The sequence below is a fragment of the Pseudoliparis swirei genome, chromosome 11 (genome assembly GCF_029220125.1).
Source record: "Pseudoliparis swirei isolate HS2019 ecotype Mariana Trench chromosome 11, NWPU_hadal_v1, whole genome shotgun sequence".
In the NCBI taxonomy this organism is placed as follows: domain Eukaryota; kingdom Metazoa; phylum Chordata; class Actinopteri; order Perciformes; family Liparidae; genus Pseudoliparis; species Pseudoliparis swirei.
Window position 1 is genome coordinate 4,708,579 of NC_079398.1, and position 20,942 is coordinate 4,729,520.

A 20,942-nucleotide genomic window follows, 5' to 3' on the forward strand; every position below is an offset into this window, starting at 1 on the left:
TATATACACTATATATATATAACTTCTTTTTTTATTATGTCTATATATCCTAAAGATAGTTGAAGAGCATCCCGTGAAAACAGAGAGTGGTCAGCTGAACTCTGGAGCTGATGGGGAGGAGTCCTGGAACACGGGTTATACTGTGGACAAGAGAAGATTTAGAGCCCTCTTCTAGCACAGAGGCAGGCTGGGTAATTGGGCTGTAAACCTTCCCCCAGTGTGTGTGTGTGTGTGTGTGTGTGTGTCAACCAGCACACAAAGCCACCTAAACTACTGCTGCCATTAACATCAGTTTATGTTGATGATGAACTCAGATTAGAGGAAACCCACTTGACAGGCGCTTCAATACAACACGACTGAACCCCAACATGTCACACACACACACACACGCATACATGCACACACACACACTACAAACTGCACTGGAACATCACTAACAATCACTGATTTACTACCGCCAAGCACTACTGCGCACACACACACACACATTAATATGCACACACACTACACACCCCTCCCGGGCCTGCAGAGGCGATCATAACCAGGTCTGATTACTACTGCAAAGGATAAAGAACCATTTTAATTTGCTTTAAAACCTTCTGGAAAGGCTCAATTAACTTTCCGCAAAAACAACTCCATGACTCACAATTGATAAGACATGAATGATGGTGTGTGTGTGTGGGTGTGTGCGTTTGTTGCGTATGCCTGCATGGAGATAAGCAGAGGTAATAGATCTTTTTTTTATTGTAAGTGTGTGTGTGTGTGAGAGAGAGAGCAAAGTTCGTCCAGCTTGCGTAATGAAGCCGATTTTCCATTCCCCACTTGTGTTAACCAACTAACACTACATAGGAGGAGGAACACTAAAGAGTTGTTTATACATAACAGATACATAACTCAGAAGTTCAATCAGGACTCACAATGTTTTTGCATACTTTGTATGACCTTGCTGAAAAAAAAAACTAACATTCAGGACGCGACTAAAGGTGTTCGGTCTGAGCCGATTTAAGGCCGACGCTTGACAGAAAGGGAATAAGGTTTGGCTCAGAAAGCTAACAGGATAGAGGGGGGGGGGCAGTCAAGGGCACCAGCTTAACAAATCGTTACAGGAGCCGGCTTCATCTGGACGACGAGACGCGATGATGTACGAGACTGAGGAGGTGTGCTCAGCAGGTAGATGCAGGATAAGAGGGAGAGCAAGAGAAGAAGAGGACGCCGTCCTGGAAGGTACGGATTAAAATGACGATAGAGGTCATCTTCAAGCCTCGGTGCCTTTCCTCATTTAGGAGGGTGTGTGTGCGTCACCAGGATCCCCTCCCTGCAGTCCTCTAAAGACTCGCTGCTGGAAGACTAGAGTCCACTCTATGCGGCACTTTGACAGAAACCAGAGGATGATTCCACTTCTTGTAAACCGCAGAGCTTTATATCGCCTGATCAAACAATAATAATAATTAAAAAAAGAGGCAATAACTGGCAGGTCTGGTTGTTCCACGTCAGCCTGCTTGCTAAATAATCAAATAAGCCTTAATCGATTGGGAGAACGGAAGAGAAGAGACCCAGCGGACATTTTCAGGTCGGGCGTCGACACCCAAGTTGGCAACGTCATGCGGAGGTCTGGACCGTGGAATATGACTACGACCAACTACGCCACGGCCCTGCTGAGACTCCGCCCACTGCTGAGACTCCGCCCACTCCTCCTCTCTACCTCCATCTGCCTGATGGAGCGTGGAGGTCTGGATGGTGGAATATGCCGACTACCAACTCTTCATCCACTCTATCATATTCATTGTGTTGTTCCTGTGTTTTAATGTGTGTGTAATGATTCCTTCTGGTCACATGACATCTATGACACCTGTCCATCCTGGAGAGGGATCCTCTTCTGTTCTCTCCTCAAGGGTTCTGACCTTTTACCCTGAAGGGTTGTTTGGGAGTTGTTCCTGATCCCATGTGAGGTCAAAGGTCAAAGGTCAGGGATGTCTATGTGTACAGATTGTAAAGCACTCTGAGGGGAATTTCTAATTTGTGAGAATGGGCTACACAAATAAACTGACTTGAATGTCAAGCCTTCCTGATCGGATAGAAGACACGCAATCAAAATCACAAGCGCTGCCGTAGAGAGTAGCATGTTGTTATGTTGCATTAAAATCTAACAAATAAAGAGCTAACGATTCGGCTGCAAGTTTAATACGACTAATCTGTTTATTATTTTCTTGATTAATCCATGTCAAGTAGTGAAAAACACCTATTGCAACTCCCAGGGGCCCAGAGGAAATTATTTTATTTGATCATAAAGTATAAATCTAAATATATTCACTTTAGCCCTTTCTTGCTTTAAAATGTAATTTGTCAATACAACATCGTCTCTAGCAGATACATTTTCAAACGACTGATCATGGAATCCTTTCAGATCTCATCAATATTACCTATGGAGTGTCTCGTTTCAATTAAAGACAAAATCATTTTACAGAATATAAAAACAAGATCTGACAATCAGCGAAACATCCAAAGCAAAAGATGCATTTCTAAATGTAGTCGACACCGTCTGCATGTTCTTCATGGAAAGAGAAAGTAGTTTCATTTAATCGGCGCGTTTCTATCCTGTACCACACCTCGTTTAACTAATCCCAACAGAAATATAATCCGATAACAGAGTTGACAATTATGTGGCCAATAAATCACAATTCAGACCAGATCATTCCCAATCACTTGAGGCTTTTGCATAGTTTATCGTACGGGAAGGACTGTAATCAACTTCAGGAGAGGCAACGCACTTCTGAGAAACGGCACTCTTTGAAAGAGAAAAGTCCACCTTGGTGTGTTGAAATGTTGTGGCTAATCGGTTTATTTACAGTGTACACATGTAGAGCGGTTGCTGCAGTTCAAGGAAAGAGATCGTCTTCTTGTACGTAACTAACAAAAGAGCACTTAGTGCATGGATTAGGTATGAATAAGTACAGACTATTCAAACAAATAAAGCACCAAGATGCATTTCATTTACTAATCCTTGCATTTTCATGCCATAATCCTGGTTTATTCAACCTCTCTCGTCTTGTGAAGGTCTCTTTTTTTGAAAGGGGAGACGCTCTCTCATTCTGAACAGACATTTACAGATTATCCGTGAGAAGATGTATGTGGAAGTATGTCTGTATGTGTGTGTATATATATATATATATATTGTTTTTCTTTTTAAAATTTTCTTTGTTATTTTATATTAATTTTCTGATTTTATATTAATTTATGAGAGGAATATATAAGCATTTTTTGTTTCTACCTATACCTTTTCAGTCTTTCTGTTTCGTATAATATATAGAATAATATTGTATTGTATTTGATTTGATTGACTGAATAAAATAAAATACACAACTATCACAACTTGGAGCAGAACGTGGTAATGTTTTGCGGTATCAGCTTCAATAAACAAACTTATCCTCCAAAGATCGCAAACCTTTCCCTCCCTAAAATCAATATTGAGTGAGTTCTCGTTCCCATGTTTATAACTACATGTGTATAATTAAAGTGCCAACAGATGCAGTTGAATTGCTCTCTTCTCAAGCAGCAAGTGTTAAACAAGTGTGATCATGACTTCATTCAGACTGCCGTCACAGTCACATCCCCCTTCGTTAGCGCCTCTTGTATCTATTAACCTTTTTATTATTAGACTCATCAGATCATTAATTAGTTTTATTGCCGACTGTCAACTCAGAGAAAAATATCGAGGATTCGTCTTCAGCTCTACAGACAGTTCTATATAAATAGAGTTGAAAATAAAGAGTTAAAACGTAAAAGCTCACCATGTTCTATAGTACTACTCCTTTGTCATACAGTGGAATATTAACAACACTAATGTTGAAAAATCTTTCACAATGGAATTATTTATAAAACAATTTTAAAATTATAAATGTGATTGAAAAGTAATTTCTATGGAAGATGTATGTGGAAGTATGTCTGTATGTATGTGTATATATGTATATATATTGTTTTTCTTTTTTAAATTTTCTTTGTTATTTTTTCTTTATTTTATATAAATTCTCTGATTTATTTGATATTAATTTAGGATAGGAATATATAAGCATTTTTTGCTTCTTCCAATACCTTTTCAGTCTTTCTGTTTTGTTTATTATATAGAATATTGTATTTGATTTGATTGACTGAATAAAATAAATACACACAACAGCAGCAAAAGCTCCATTAACATTGCCAAACTTATTTGAAGAGACACAAAAACTTATTATTCACATTATTATGTTTGTCAATTTATTCAAAGTCTGTCCTGTATTTATATATATATATAAATAAATAAATGACCCAACAAAAAGGTAAAGGGTGAGACAGCGGCTCCATCCTTCTGATGGGACAAATCTTTTTTGGAGGTTCTTCATGTTTACGGTTATTCTGACTGGTGTAATGACAGAATAATGATGTTCTGTTGGCTCTACTGCCTAGATGACAACATTTATGTGCAAATCAGAGCATTTGAGATGTGTTGAAAATTGAAGTTGTTATGCAACCCATGTAATCCTGCTCAATTTGATCCTGTAGGGATTATAGTGATCCAATACACTAGCATATCTAAATAACCTCAAGATCGCTTCACTTCTGCTAAAATGTATAGACTTCCAATTTGATCTAAGGTTATATATCCAGACTGCACTTCAAGTGGACATTTTAAATCCAATTTCATGAAAACATAATCCTTAATAAAATAAAAAAAGATTATTTGCATAATCCAAAAAATAGGATTTGTATAAGAAAAACTATGGCAACTGCTATATTCTTTAAACTTTTAATGTATCATTTAAATGACGTTGTGTATGCTCGCCCTTGGGTGCATCTTTTATACGAACACCTCTGTGGTCATTACTGTGATAATTAACGAGCATCTTATCGCACACCCAGGAAATTAAAGTAGGTGGTGAAGTATGAAGCGTCATAATGTGTTCCACCGAGGGAGGAAAGGGAGCCGGAGCAACAATAGTGGTAATGGGGGGGGGGGGGGGGTCTCAACAGTCATTTCAGAGGAGTCTTAGCAGTCCGAGTCAAGTCAGAACAGGTAGACAGTCGACTCCAATGCATCTAGGAGTGAGAAACAATGAGCAGTCCAAGTGAAACAAACCTTTTCCCGCTGCGTGCCGGTGGCCGCCGGCTGCCTCCGAGGCGTCCCGTCTCAAAGTCGTACTCTGCAAACACACAAACCCTGGAGCTCCCGCCCTGCGCCCTGCTCCTATTGGCTGTCAGGGTGTCATGCTATGAGCACAACCAAACATCGCCTCCGAGTCTGAGCCACGCAGTGCCGACGTCAGCGCTTAACCCCTTCATTAAAAATTTACCAGTTGACATTTGTATTTCCACGACTGCTGTGCCCTGTCAGTCACATTCTTTGTGTTGGGAATGCACATGTGTGCATAAAACGCCCACGGGATAGATTTACACGGCAAGAAGCGGACACATCTGGACAGCTGCTAAACAACAGGAAGGACACACTGAAGATACGGGACACTTGAAGTCATACATATCTGATAACACGTTCAAGTGAGTTAAGGACACATATACAGGACTGTCTCAGAAAATTAGAATATTGTGATAAAGTTCTTTATTTTCTGTAATGCAATTAAAAAAACAAAAATGTCATGCATTCTGGATTCATTACAAATCAACTGAAATATTGCAAGCCTTTTATTCTTTTAATATTTAATATTTTTTAACTGCATTACAGAAAATAAAGAACTTTATCACAATATTCTAATTTTCTGAGACAGTCCTGTATATCTTTACTGCAACCATGGACGGATTAAGAAACCATGGGCCCCTGGGCCTGGACGTGTCAAGGCCCCCCCCCCCCCCCGAAGAAAAAAAAAATATTTACCAAAAAATGTAAAAAAAATAATTTATTTTTTTATTTTTAATTAAACATCGCTAACAAAACAGTCCATATGGAACACCGATACCGGAGCTGAGCAGACAACATAACGCGAATTATATGACCATGACATGAATGACTTAAGCCTAGCATATACCGGCTATGGCGCATCGTGTCATATCATCATATCAATACAAAGTTAATAAAAGCGACTTCACGCAGAGGCTCTGGCTTAGGGGCCCCCTGAGCTCATGGGCCCCTGGTGCCGGTAGGCTCGTTCGGTAATCCATCCCTCAGTAGGACTATTGGGGCCCTGTTACTGACATGAATGACTTAAGCCCAGCATATACCGGCATACGGCGCATCGTATCATATCAATACAATGTTAATAACAGCGACGTCACGCGCGGAGGCTCAGGCCCAGGGGCCCCCTGAGCTCATGGGCCCCTGGTGCCGGTAGGCTCGTTCGGTAATCCATCCCTCAGTAGGACTATTGGGGCCCTGTTACTGACATGAATGACTTAAGCCTAGCATATACCGGCTACGGCGCATCGTGTCATATCATCATATTCATATCAATACAATGTTAATAACAGCGACGTCACGCGTGGAAGCTCAGGCCCAGGGGCCCCCTGAGCTCATGGGCCCCTGGGCCTGGGCCCGGTAGGCCCGTTGGTTAATCCATCCCTGACTGCAACACACCGACAGAGCATGTGCACCGACTAGACCAGTGGTCCCCAAACTACGGCCCGCGGCCGGATACGGCCCGCCTCCACATTTGGCCCCGCCCCCTGAACAATACCAGAGAAGCATTATGATTTATTTTTTCATTCCGGCCACGCAAATCCTAGACTTTTTTCTGTGAAGAACCCAGAGAGGGGTATTTGGTTATTATTTATTTCACAAAGTGTTATTTATTTCCTGACTTTTTTTTTTCTGTGAAGATCCCAGAAAGGGTTTTTAATATTTAGTTATGTGGCTTTCTGGAAAACAACACGTTTACATGTAGGCACCCTGCGATCATCACACACTGACCCCGCCCCCATCAGAGAAGGGAAACGTGATGTGGCCCTCACAGGGAAATGTGTGTGGCCCCCTGGACTAGACATACTGCATCCTAGACTCCATCCTGAAGCCCACAGAGATAGTCGGTCACAGACGGCTCCCTTCTCTTCAACTCCTCCCTCAAGCCCGGCCGTGGAATGTGACGGCCTCCGCTCCGCGAGCTCCGAGGCGTGGCCAACCCGTGTTAATACAGGCCTCTGCTCACGAGGGACCACGGCCAAGCAGAAGTCTCCGTAATGCATTACTCCCCTGGTAAGAGTCAACACACGTTTACAAGCTGGTGGTTTGGGTTTTCAAAAAAAGCACTTAACACTTTCCAGAATTGAAAATGGTTGATGATGCAGTGCGGAGCGGGAAAAACGCAGCAAAGTGCAGGATGCAGCAGGAAGTGCAGCTCAACAGCTCTTCCCTTAAAAAGTTTCAGCCTGTTTATTTAACCTTTAATATTTGCGTGACCTGGGAAGGTCCTCTGGACATGCGTGGCCTTTTTCGGATGGATCGAGTCCTGCACATTCCCAGCGGAGCGCAACCACATGTGGACGGATCCACATATTTCATTTGGGGGTCACCGATTGGACGACTGAAAAGACTACGTAGAGGTCCCTCACACAGGAATGTTTCAAGTGCTTGAGGCCAGAGGAAGCAAAAAGGGGATTTAAAAGAAGATTCGCAGACCAAATATTTTCTCTTTTGGCATAAAGTGAGATATTATGAAGTAAACTCATCCAAGATTACAGATCTGGTGATACATCATCAGTATTTGAAAATATATTGTGGCATTCATTGGCAATAAGGAGCAGCATATGGTTAAGGAGTAGTACCACATGGACATAGTGTCAGCTTATTTATTAAACATGACAACAAAAGTGATAAATGTGTTCCATTTTGCAATACTCGGCTTTCTGGCTCCACGTAGGCTGACAAAAACACAACGGAGACTTTTTATGCAACACCACATCCTGGTGTGAATATTAGCATATCAGCATGAGCTCGGGGCAAAAATCACACACCTCCACAGGGAAAGTGGCCAATACATGCGCGATGCTCATAAATCCTACGAGTCGGCAAAACCCAAAAGGGCAAGAAAGTGGAGCAGTTTAGAAACGATAGGATGCATCTCATCAAGAGGTAAAAGGCAAACAGCCCCTGCAGGGATACAAGCTGAGAGAAAGGGAGATCGTTGAAGCGGGAAGAGATAAAAAGAGGAAGAGACAAGAGACTGAGGAGGGAGAAAAGAAACAAGTCACATTTTCTTTCTCCTCCGACGTCCAGCCCTCGGGTCGTGTGAGGAGAGTTCAGTGAATTTACCAGATTGAAAGGAGCAATACTCTCAGAATACCAACTGAGGAGAGTGCTACCCACACACACACACACACACACACACACACACACACAGGAAAGACTGGAGACAACAAGCAGGAAGTAAACCCCGGATGAGGAGACTTCCCTTTTAGAAGACATTCTGGGAAATAAGATTATTGGCTTTCTCTCTGAGACTTCGAGAACACGATTAAACAAATATGGAGCTGCTGCAAGCGGCGCGTTAGCGTAGCTTAGCATAAAGACGGGAGACAAACACCCGTGTGTTTGTTTTGTCAGAATATTACCAAACATTTTTGCCGCAGGGTTTTTAATACCCTTTTAAGGCGCGGGCATCGCTCAGACGTTGCACATGTGTGTTCACAGCGTCCACGGGTACATTTAATTTTGTGTTTTGAGTGTGTGATTTTATTTATGTTATATTTGTTGAGGATATCTAAATATGTTGAACTAATGATTATGTTATTCTAATATAATGCATGACGGTGATTCATCACTAATACACTTCAATATAGACACTGGCACGCACGGCATTAAGTGTGGGAGCGCTATATCAACAACTTCACTTTCTTTAACTCAAAGATCAGAAAAACTAAAACTATCAAAGTCACACTCGGCCGAGCGCTGCATCGCCATTTGTTCTCTCCGAGAGTTCATCTGTGGACGGCCCTGATCCCACTTCTATGTTTCATCCGTTTGCCGATTCTAAACAGATTAATAACACATGAGGAAGAGGATTGTATTTTCTTCCGGTTCGTGCGCGTGCGTTTAGGAATGTCACAGGAATCAAATGCACGGCCGTGTTTGCAAAGGAAAGTGAGAGCCGTTGCCATGACGACAACACACATGCACGGACGCGCGCCGCCGGCATCGCGGCGCTCGACGGCGGCCCAGAGGTCATAAAGATCAACTCGCTGTCCCCGCCCACACGCTCTCGTCACTGGTAAATATTTAATCAGTCCTGGAGACACTCAACACCACCAAGGCGGCGCTGAGCCCTCCTTGTAATTAACACACATGAACAGAAAGCCAAGCATGCGGTTCAAGATCTGAGGACACACACAGATTAACAGGAGGTGGATTATAATTCACAAAGAGCTACCGAGTTATTCGGCCACTTTCTCCTTTTTGCTTTCCTGCATGCGGGTCTTTCTTCAGTCACAACGCTCGGAATTGTTGGACTGCGTTTGTTCGCTCGGCTGACTGACTTCAGGGAGAACGGTGCCTGAGGGGCGGCCACCACTTCCTCTCCCTCAGTCCTCCTCCCCCTCCTCTCACGCTCTTGACAGGTCCCACGCTCCCCCTCATCACGCTCCCCCTACCCTCTCATCACTCGGTTAGTGAAGCCTGAATACCACTCGCTCAGCACCTCGCTGCAGTGAAGAGACGTTATCTTCATTAGGGAGCGCAAGACAATGTCACTCACACTATTGGAGAAGGCATTACCTCGTTCCGTCTTCACTCCTCAGGCGTGGTGGGCCTGAGGAGTGAAGACTGAAGTGGGACTCGCAGCAGCAGAAATATGACGGACGAAAAAGAGAATAAATGTTATTATTATTGACCACACATTAGTTAACAATGCATGCCGGAGCATACGCCACGTCCATCCTCCATCCACATGCGCCGCTTGTTCCAAACCGTGAAACCGACTGCCATGCCGGTCCCAACCCTCATGACCAGGGGTCCCCACACCGTTCCCTGTGAGGGCCACATCACGTTTCCCTTCTCTGAGGGGGGCGGGGTCAGTGTGTAACGATCACAGGGTGCCTAAATGTAAACATGTATTGTTTTCCAGAAAGCCACAAAACCAAATATTAACAACCCTTTCCGGGATCTTCACAGAAAAAAAAGTGAGGAAATAAATAACACTATTTGTGAAATAAATAACAACCAAATAACTTATTCCGTTCTATTTGACAGCGGCTAGTCTAGGATCTGCGTGGCCAGACTGAAAGAAAAAATCAGAATGCGTCTCTGGTATTGTTCAGGGGGCGGGGCCAAATGTGCAGGGGGGCCGTATCCGGCCCGCGGGCCTTAGTTTGGGGACCACTGCTCATGCAGAACCATGCTGAGCCAAAATGTCAGCCAGACACTGTGACATCTCACCTAGACTTTCTTTCTCATTACCGTCTTGGTTTGGTCCTTCAACGCTACGCTTATCGTCGCGGTCGCCCCATTGTGTCGGGAACAACTGCTAAAGCTGCGTCCTCAGAAGGTGTCCTTCATTTTCAGCAACAGAGAGAAATCCGGAATTAAACAATTATAATTCTGTCTTTTCTGTTGCCGGGTTGGCGGGCAGCTGCTTTGATGTGAAACCATGACAACCAATTCTCCTCACACTGATGGAGCATTACAAGTTGTTGAGGTCACACAATTTTATGGTGTATTAAAAGATGTCATGAAAAGTAATCAAAAATATAATTTTCAAAGTGTAAGAATTTGTGGCGACTGCTTTATTGGCCACCATTATTCAACCTAATTTAATATTTTCATGAAGACATCAACTGAGATTTAAGACGCCTGATTGGGTGAGGCATAAAAAGTAAATCATTTGAATCCTCACTATTGCTCGATAGGAACTTCTTAAAGTAGTTGCCGACATTTGATTGCCATTTTCAGAAAGTACAGTCTCTGCTAAAGTTTCAGCAGTTTGAGTTATTTCACACATGACATCCGTGTACATGTGTACTTGTGTCTCTCTGGTATGAAGTGGGCGGCTTAGTTAGAAACAAGGCAAAAAATTAGGTTAAAAATCTGGATTAGCTGGGTTTATATTCTTAATAAATATTAACAAAGGATATATATATATATATATAAATAAATATATATATAAACAGAAGTGATTCTTACATCAATAATGCCAACGAATATTATATTTTACCTAGATTAAAACATTGTGTTTCTCCTGCTACTGAGCCTTCCTAACAAAGAGAAACACAACAAACAATGAGAGTCTATTGTTACTTAATTTAGAGCGTTGATTATTAGGACACGCTAATATACCGGGTTAAGTATGTTACAACCAGGCTGAATAAATTTGCTCCTGCAAGCCTCATCAGGTCTGCAGTTTTCCAGTCAGATCAGAGCAGCTGTAGACGAGGCTGCTCCGATTTCCCCACCCGTATATATAATTTCTCAGGATGTAAACCAAGTCTTCCTTTAATGAATCAACTAATATTCTAACAAGTGGAGGTGTAGAGTATGATGTATTAGGGTTTGCAGAGGGCCAGGAATTTTTTTCCCATAACAAAACTTCCAGATTATGAACGTGGATTATTCTGTATTGTTGTTGACTGGCGATCCGTTTGAATTAGTTCGTGAACATCCTCACTGGATGATTTACCAATTAAGCAATTAGTCTAGAGATGAAGTCTGAGAAAAGTGAAAATATCCCTTTCCCCAAGATGAAGTCTTAAATATCTTAATAATCACTGTATGATTTACAAATATATTTAAGAACTGGCAAAGCAGCAACTCTTCCCAATGGAGAAGATGAAACCAGAAATGAGATTGCTGTTTTTGCCCGAGAAACACATTGTGCGATTATGAAAAAATATGCCGATACAGCATTATTTTATATATAAGAACACCTACAAAAACAGAACAAACCGATCTTACGAAGAAAACTGCGAGATGACTGAAAAAGGCCGTTCTGCCCGATACGTTGTGACTGCAGCCTCGCGGCAGACAGTTTGACGCACTCTTTCAAAATCACCTTCCTCAAGCACTTCGGTCTCGGGGAAACGAGGCGGCCATCATTTCAGCCGTTTGGACGAATCGTTCTCCCAGGTATCCTCAGTGGCAATGAGGTGGACGTGATTGGTTTCATGGAATAGGTCCAGTTCTCACGCGAGAGTCTGGCTTATTGCCAGGGAGTAAATTGCCGGGTAATATGACCCCCCCCCCCCGCCTGATCGTCCCATCCATAGAGCCGTTCGTCACACCCAAATCCAAAGTCATTTTACAGCGAGTGTTTTGGGGTTTTGGATGAAACTTATTGTGCTCTCTTAATTCTCTGAAACATTGGTGATCGTGATCCTTAATTATCACATTACATATCATTTAGCTGACGCTTTGATCCAAAGCGACTTGCCTGTTGGATTCATACGCCGCAGACACAGCTGCAGGGAGCAAATCAGGGTTAAGAGTCTTGCTCAAGGACACAGACGAGGGCGGGGATTGAACCGACAACCCCCTGATTGAAAGAGACCTGCTAACAACTGACCCACAGAAGTGATATCTCCTCAAATCTCGAAATTATGCATCTCTATTTCGTCGTTATAGACTTCAAGTTGTGATACTAAACACTATTTCACAAGAAAGAAGCAAAGCTTACAGAAAAGTTCGATTTTTTTTTTGGGTGTGTATCAAAATTGAGTTTGCTCTTATTTCTTATCTCATGACCACTTTGATTGATTTCATAATCTCCTGTGGGGGTCTTTACCCTCGGGGTAGGAACCATTGGACTAAGAGGATCAATACATCAATCCATGAAAACAAAAAAAGGAAAGACCAACAAAATATAGACAATGTATGAATAATACAAATTAGACACAGCACCATAGAGCTAGCTTTCTATCATGTTTCATTCTTTTTTAATCTGCTTCCTGTGCTAAAAACACAACAAAAAAGGCTAAAGGGGATAAAAAAGACAACCCCCGTGAGCAGAAGCCTGCCAGCGCGCCTTACCTTCTGCTTAACGGCTCGGAAAAAAAGCACGAGAGACACAAAAGTGATGCGACAAGCCGAGTTATACGCTCTCGTGTATTCACCAGTTTTACAGCGTGTGAAGCGCTAAAGAGAGAAGGAGAGAAGTGTCAGGGCACAGAAAACGGCTCATTAGTGCCACGGATGTGTCCGGGAGGAGAGGAGTGACTTCACCTCAAACACACACACAGACACACAGACACACATCTTCATGCTTAGAACAAAGTTCACCGTTTCAAAGCCCATTTCAGGTTTAAACGTTCAGCCATTAAGGACAGAACACTCTCTTCCTCCTCTCCTTGGTCTCAATCGTTTCCTCTATCCCACCCGCCCCCTCCCCTCGCTCTGCTGGAGCCAGGTAATCCCCGTGGCTAGAGGAGATAACAGATAACATTATCAAATTCCCGTCATTTAAACGGCAGCTCGACATCGACCGCCTGGTTCAAACTCCTCGGCCCGTCTGGTGCCAGAACCGTCCGACCAGATCAGAGATTTGGTGCCTCGATGCGTGATGGATTTTTTTTATTCTCGCATCATACACGTCAAAATCCATCATCATATCCAACTTCTCACGACTTCTATTCTTTTTATTCGAGAAACATCAGGAACTTTTCCCATAGAGACAGTCAGAAAATCCCGAAGCCAATTAATAGGTCATCCTAATTAATGAGATTATATAACTGATCAGATTACTCAAATATTTCCCAATCAATTAAGAAAACATTTAATGCACATAATTACAGGACGACCCAGGCCTGAGCAATAATGAAATACAATAAATTTTTACCAGTCATGTCGTGATGATTTGATTATGGATGGACCAATCCAATAAGCTCGTATCTGCGCCCACACTGACCGTATTATGTGGATCGGGTTTCTGCCGTGATGGGACCAATCCAGTTTACTTTTCACTGTCATTTTTCAGTCATATTTATTGCATCATGTCGAGCCGCTAACTGGGTTGTTATGGACACAGCCATCTCTGGTATCATCTTACCGTACATAATGATTCCAAAAGACCTTCAAAGTGACACGGGAGGTTTTTAGGAAAACAGATTTTGAACTGGTAATATCAAAATATGTTGAGAGGGAGGTGGAGGGTGATTATCTGAGTTAATGATTCTGAAAGAATGTTGTAATAAAAACTCAAATAATAATAATAATAACTTTATTTATATAGCACCTTTAAAAACAATGTTTACAAAGTGCTCTACAGAGAGTCAAGGCAAAACAAATGGAATTGTAAGAAACAAATATAAACGTTTAAAAATATATATTAAAATAAAAAACAGACAAACTAAATGAGGGGAACCAAAGTTCTGCAAAAAAGGACGAGATCACTTAAAAGCTGTTCTATAAAAAATAGTTTTAAGAAGTGATTTAAAAGAAGTCACTGATGCTGCCTCATCCTCTGGTTGGTCGTTATATCGTTAAATAAGTGGTACGTTGTAATTGTTCATACATTTTGCATGAGGGATGCACCAATCTGACTTGTTCAGTCCTGACAGCAACACCCTGGCTCTGGGAATCAGCCAATACAGAGTATCGACCCAATAACAGAGTTAATTTAATAATCGGTACGCCTCACAGTGTGGAAGTAACTGGGACCATTCTTTGATGCGTCAGGCGGACTTGAACATTGCTTTTCTAACCCTGTAAATCAAAATGCAGCAAATAAATAGAAATATAGAAATGTACCGAATTGTTATTTATTAAAATATTGGTATCCGATACGAAATTGGCACATTGGCACCGATATCCGATCCAACCAGCCGAGTCGGCATTGGACCAATATCAGCATCGCTCTGGATGCATCTCCTTTGCACATGTCATGGATGCATCAATATTGAGATGTCTGTCTGTCTGTCTGCCCCCCCCCCCTTGCCATCAGACATTAATGACGTCGGCCCATGCCGCCCCTGTGGGCCGACCCCCCCCCCCCCCCCCCCGAGCTCATTGTTCTGAACTGAAAGAGAAGACGACATTGCTCCCCAGTCTCTATCCACCATGAGAACGAGGGCAGAGAAAGGGAGGGTAAAAAAAAAGAAGAGAGGCCAAGCCCAGAGGAACGTTTCCTTGTCCTCTGCTACACGGCTGGAGATTAACCGTCGACAGGATCGGGTTTCAGAGCCGGACAATGAAGGCAGAGGCCAGAAAAGAGGAGGGAAACCGCTGGCTGGAGGATTCTCAGTGCGTTTGTCTCCGTCTGCGCATGCGTGTGCGCATTTGTCTCTGTGCGATATGAAAACAGGCCTCAAGAGGACATGCAGAATATGGAGTACTATGGTCGTGTTGTATTGATCCGCGTTACGATAGACAGTAGCTGGTCTGTCGATCAGCCTCAGACAGGATTCAGCACATTAAGCTCATGCCCTCAGAGGGCTCGTCAATGCAATTGCTAAATGCACAAGTCAACACACGGTCACACATGTACACGGACACGTCAATGAGGCACCGCGGCGTTCTTCTCCTCCTTTAGTCGAGCTCAAAATGGCTCAAAATGCAGATTCAGGCACAATCGTGCCCGTTGATGGAACTTCACACAAACCGAACCAAAGAATTCTGTGCAGCGTGTCCAAGTACGAGCTCTGTTATCTTGGATGTCACAGGATGCATGAATGTTTGAGTCACATGTGTGTGTCTTTGCATGCGTGTGTGTGTGTGTCTTTGCATGCGTGTGTGTGTGTTCCAGAGATGCCATGTACCTTGACAGCAGGCGTGACTCCATCCTCAGCGGTGCTCTGTCCATTCTGTCAAGAGAGCAGATGTGAGAAACAGTCAGAGTGACGCTGCATATATCGTGAGTGTGTGTGTGTGTGTGTGTGTGTGTGTAGAGACATCAGACATAGAGAGAGTGAGGGAGAGATACAAGAAAATATTTGCAAGCGACTGTGTGGGAGGCAACAGTCCGCTGCATCCAGCACTTTGCTCCTCTGCTGGCAAACCTCATAACCTGAGGCTGCCACAGACGAGCACATTGCTCCCGCCCAGGAGCCAAGTCCTGCAGAGACGGGTAATCATTGTTATTTGCAAAACAATGGCTCACAGAAGGCCATTTGAAATATCAACACATTGTTCCTGCGCCAGAAGTGGGCAGCAATCTCTGAACAAACAGTAGAATTTCAGTCCGATTATACGATTACACGCATCGGTCAGCATGTTGCACACAATGATGGAACAATGAGTCGTATATGCAGAGGAGGTACCTGTGATGAAAGAAGAAAGAGGCCATTAAGATGTCGAGTCAAATTAGGATCACTTGCCTTTCCCCATGAAATGTTTACAGAGGAGCAATCAGGGAAATGGCTTGTAGAATTTATATATTTTATTATCTCAGAACATGACATTTTAGATTATATATAAACACACAGTGTATATGAGTCGTGGGTCCAATCAAATATGACTATTGGTTGAGTGTCAGATTATGATTTGTATTATCAGATTATTATTATTACTCGTACTTTTGTTATTTCATTCATATAATTAGTTTCCTTTTTTATGATTTATCAAATTATATTTCTGAAAGGTGTGAAGATAAACCCATTATGAGGACCAACTTCCTTCCAATGATCAAAGGAACTCGCCCGGGTCCAGAGTCGAGTGTTCTGGCATGTGAGAACGCCCTAAATAACTCCTCCCCGGGCTTTTCTGCTTTGTTTGCCCATCACTGACCCTGCGGTCCTTCACTTCCTCCTTGCCCTCTTCCCTCTTCCTCTTCAGATTCCTTTGGACTGCACAGAATAGGAGGCGGTCGACACGATGACGAGCGGCGGCCTCAACAATCAAACGTTCAACAGAACGGGCGGCGCGAGACGTGGAGGGTCACGAGTGCGGCTCGGCTCTCGCATAATGAAAGGAGAAAAAAAAGACCTTCTGAGCAGAAAGAACATTGACAGTGGGAATAATTTACTGTCGCCACAATAACTCCCAATACCTGAGAGATTGGATGTGTTTGGCAACTGGATGCACTTCCTTTCCCCCCCGCTTTGAGCAGAAACCAACAGCTATAAATCGGATGGGTGCCATAACCTCGGGCGTTTCTACCGACCGACGGTTCATCCGTTTAATCGTCTATTAAAAGAAAGGAAATGCAATTCAGCCAAACTGTGCCGTAGTCATAGAAGCTGCACGTGAGAGGAGGCATGAGACCGGGAAGAGGACGGGGGAGGTAGACGTCGACCGCGGGGTTTTAGTGGAGAAGGAAAACCTTGAGGAAGTGAAGCGTGTGTCGTTGTGTGCAGTGTGTGTCGTTGTGTGCAGTGTGTGTCGTTGTGTGCAGTGTGTGTCGTTGTGTTGTTACGAGGGGCTTTTTGTGGACTCATTTAATCTCAAAGTGAAGTCTTGCCACGCGTTCGGACTCTTTCCTTCCGTTCCACTCGATGTCATCGGGAGGTGTGCGTGGTGGATTTGTTTAACCCAGTTTGCTGGAGACCAGTGATGGGAATCCTCCGACTGTCTGAGTGTGTGTGTGTGTGTGTGTGTGTGTGTGTGTGTGTGTGTGTGTGTGTGTGTGTGTGTGTGGTCGACAATGCCTTCCCAACAATGCTACCTCATTAGCTTTGCATGGCTGAACCAAGTGGCCCAGTTAATGGTGCCGTCTCTCCAACACACACACACACCATTATTTAGATGGCTAGATTATAGGAGATGCCCATAAGAGACACACTGATTTACATCCCAGCCTATAAAGCCTGCTAGAGCCAGAACTTTTAATTTCTCAAAGGACTCTGATACGATTTGGCAAAGTAAACAACCTCAGAGCCCTGATGCCGTGTGTGTGTGTGTGTGTGTGTGTTTAATAGAGTTGTGTTTTAACAGCGTGATTGGAGCTGCGCTGTCCTGTAACTAGGCAACAAAAAGAAAATACAATAACTACTCTTTCGTACGTGGCTTTCATCGCATCGTCGTAAGCGTCTCGTAATCTCTCCAGCCGGCAGTGACACCGAGTCCCGGGACTACCGCCGTCATTAGGTCAAAAGCCTCACTGACAGGTTAATTTTTTAAAACTTTTAATTCAGAAATACATCTGGACTTTCTCAGGGAACCCATCAAGCAATGGGTTTTGTTATCACACGCCAACCCAGCCCTCCTCCACTCCGGCAGCCACACACACACACACACACAAGCGTGCACTGCTGACCACGCCTAGCTTGCAAACATGGCACACATTCCGTGTGTTAACCCCACTCTCTCCTCTACATGGCACATGACGTGAGAACTGAATATCTCGGCCCCGCCGCTCTAGACTTGTGCAATCTTGCATTTGAAGTCTTAGCTTGTGCAGCGTTTCTCTAGAGATGCACTTTTCCGTTTGCTTCGGTTTCTATTGAAGAAATAGAATTCCTCTCTAATTCGAAAACCAAGGAGAGTAACGCGAGACTCTCCGCCTCGGACTCCAGATGCTGGCCGAGAGAACGTCTTTTAGGTCGAGGTTTTAAAAGAAGATCAGATCAGTTCAAAGAAAAGAAAGGCTGAAGGCTAAAATAACGCAATGAAAGAATTGTGAAGAGGGGTCAGCAAACAAAGTTTAAGAACCTAAACACTCGTGGACCGCCGACACTCTGGAAAACCACTTCCTGCTATAAGCTGGAGTGAGCATCACGATCAAGCCCTCCTTTGTTAAGCTCAACTCTAAATGCATCGTATATATATATATATATCATACGTTTCAGGGTATGCAATGCTCTTCCTAAAGAGTTAAAAAAGCTTTTTCTGCCATCAGTAAACATTGACAGAAGCATGATTCTGATCTGTTGGAGGACTTTCACTCGCCTAGTAATGGCAGTGGCCCATGCAGGTGGTGGTGACTCACCTGGGCCAGGAAGGGGATACGTGTCACTATCAGAGCTGATTCACTGAGAAGTTAATTAATAACCAGACACGGTGTGGTGATGAATTAAAAGGCTCACTTAAATATTAAATACATACTTTGAAACGGCTCCATTCGCACACTTCCCGCTTCGCCGCAACAAGAGCGAGTAAATCGGATTTCTATTCACGACACCTCCCGACAAACACGAGCGCTCGCACGATGAGTGACGGAGAAACTACGGCCACATCATAGCAGCTCATTTTGTGACAATGAGAACAGGAATGTCCTTGTGATACATTTCCATTTTTCAAAGAAAATCAGCCAAAAATGTGTCTGGCCCATCTGTCTCATGTGACCAGCTGACCCGTGGCCGAGCCTCCCGATTGACTCCCCCGACATGTTCACTGGCACGACCGTCAGCCTCACCCGCCCCATCAATCTGAGCCCCTCGCCCCTCGCTCTGCCATCAGGACTCGGAGGGTGCAGCTGGCTGGTCAGGTGGTGACTGAGATACATGGCAAAGATCCCACTTGACTGACGGGGACCGGTGCCATCAAATCAATTACAGATACAGCTTTTTTTTGGGGGGGGGGGGGGACATAAATAATCTCTCCTTATGATATATACACACATACGTGCTGATATTTACACCCATTTCATAGATTTTTTTAGCAATGAGCACACATATGTGTTTATGAAAATCCCTTCCACGAACCAAAAAGGCAGGGTATTTACTTTACAGTATTAAACTTCGCACTCTTCACAGGCTCGGCACGACCATCTGCTCAGCTGTGACACGCTGCTCAGCCACCTCGCGTGGAGCAGGATTCTGTAAATAGTGTGGGATAAACTATAAGTCACGATGAAAGAGTTTCTTTCTGCATCATTCTCAGGTGTTTCATTCATCACACGGCCCAACAACATATGTGCGCTCTAAAATGACCTGCAACAGTATATTAGATAGTGTCTACTGGTACATAGCGTAATGAGTCTAGACTTATCAGGCTGGCTTTCATGAATAACGCCTCAAGTTAAATAAGCAAACTCAAGTTTTTAGAAATATCATTTTTCATTCACTGAATTCTTGCAAATTATTTCCTCCGCTTCTTTAAAATCAGAGAGGCCATCTCGGCCGAGCGATGGAAGAATGAGCCTCATTTACAGTCGGACTAATCTCTCGTAAAGCTGATCGAGGACACAATATGTGCAATATTGTGAACAGAGCTTTTTAATCATTGACATCAGCCACACAGAACACGGCTATCTCAGGCTCGCTTCACTCTCTGCCTAATTGGCCGTCTAACTGAAAAAGACACCCTCCAAATATCACACGACTAACCTGTAAAACAGCGATGTTTGAATTTTGTTTAAAAAGGTGTGGCCTGATGGGACGCAGTCTGCTCATCATCAAAATATGTGACTGATGCATATTCAAAAAGCAACAAGTCTGTTCAAGAGACAATTGAAGAGTTCATGAACAATGATATCATCTTTCTCTCTCATCTGAGTGACGCTGTGAAGCATCTTTAAGAGTCGGTGCTCAACGATGTCATCATCGACCTGCTCTGTGTCGAACACACTCAGAAGGCCGTTTGATAAAAGCTCCGCGGCAGAATAAGTGAACGTGTCAATCAAACTGTACAAGAATACAACAACAACAAGAGAAAAGAAACTTCATTTTAAGGTTCTACATTATTAAATTAGTTTAATGGCTCACGTGAGCCAAGTAGATTCCCCCTGACCCCAAACGTGGGATGCCATGTGTGAAAAGACACGACACATTATTCACTGGAAACCACTCTGCAGGTGAGACCAGTGACAGGCAGTGAGCATCAGACTGGTCTCCTCGCTTCAGTGGGAGACGAGAAAGTGAAGTAGTTCTATATTGAGCTCTGGAAGGTACTTCTCACATGAATGGGTACAATTAATGTTCCTCTTGGTTAAAGTATCCAAGTGGCACGTCCTCCAGAAAAAAACTCGACTAATTCATAACGTAGGTCCAGAAATCACTGGACACCCATTATGAATGATGACGTCAGACTCACCCCCAGTTATGTAGGGGATGTATAGTTTGAAATAACTTTTTTTTTCTTTTCCTAGAGAGAGGTGACTCGAAAACCTCGAATTGGAAGATGATGTGTTGCTTGAGCGCCATTTCCCCTTGAACCAAATGAAATATGAACC

At 43.4% G+C, this 20,942-nt stretch overlaps 1 protein-coding gene across 3 annotated transcripts in view; it reads right to left on the bottom strand.

Annotated features, from left to right (window-relative positions):
- The window catches only part of rps6ka1 (ribosomal protein S6 kinase a, polypeptide 1), a 46,579-nt gene that overhangs the window by 19,417 nt on the left and 6,220 nt on the right, over positions 1-20,942 (bottom strand). For all 3 annotated transcript variants that reach the window (XM_056425908.1, XM_056425907.1, XM_056425909.1), the window contains exon 2: positions 15,652-15,696. In XM_056425908.1, coding sequence (XP_056281883.1) covers positions 15,652-15,696 — 45 coding nt within the window. The remainder of the gene's footprint in view (positions 1-15,651; positions 15,697-20,942) is intronic.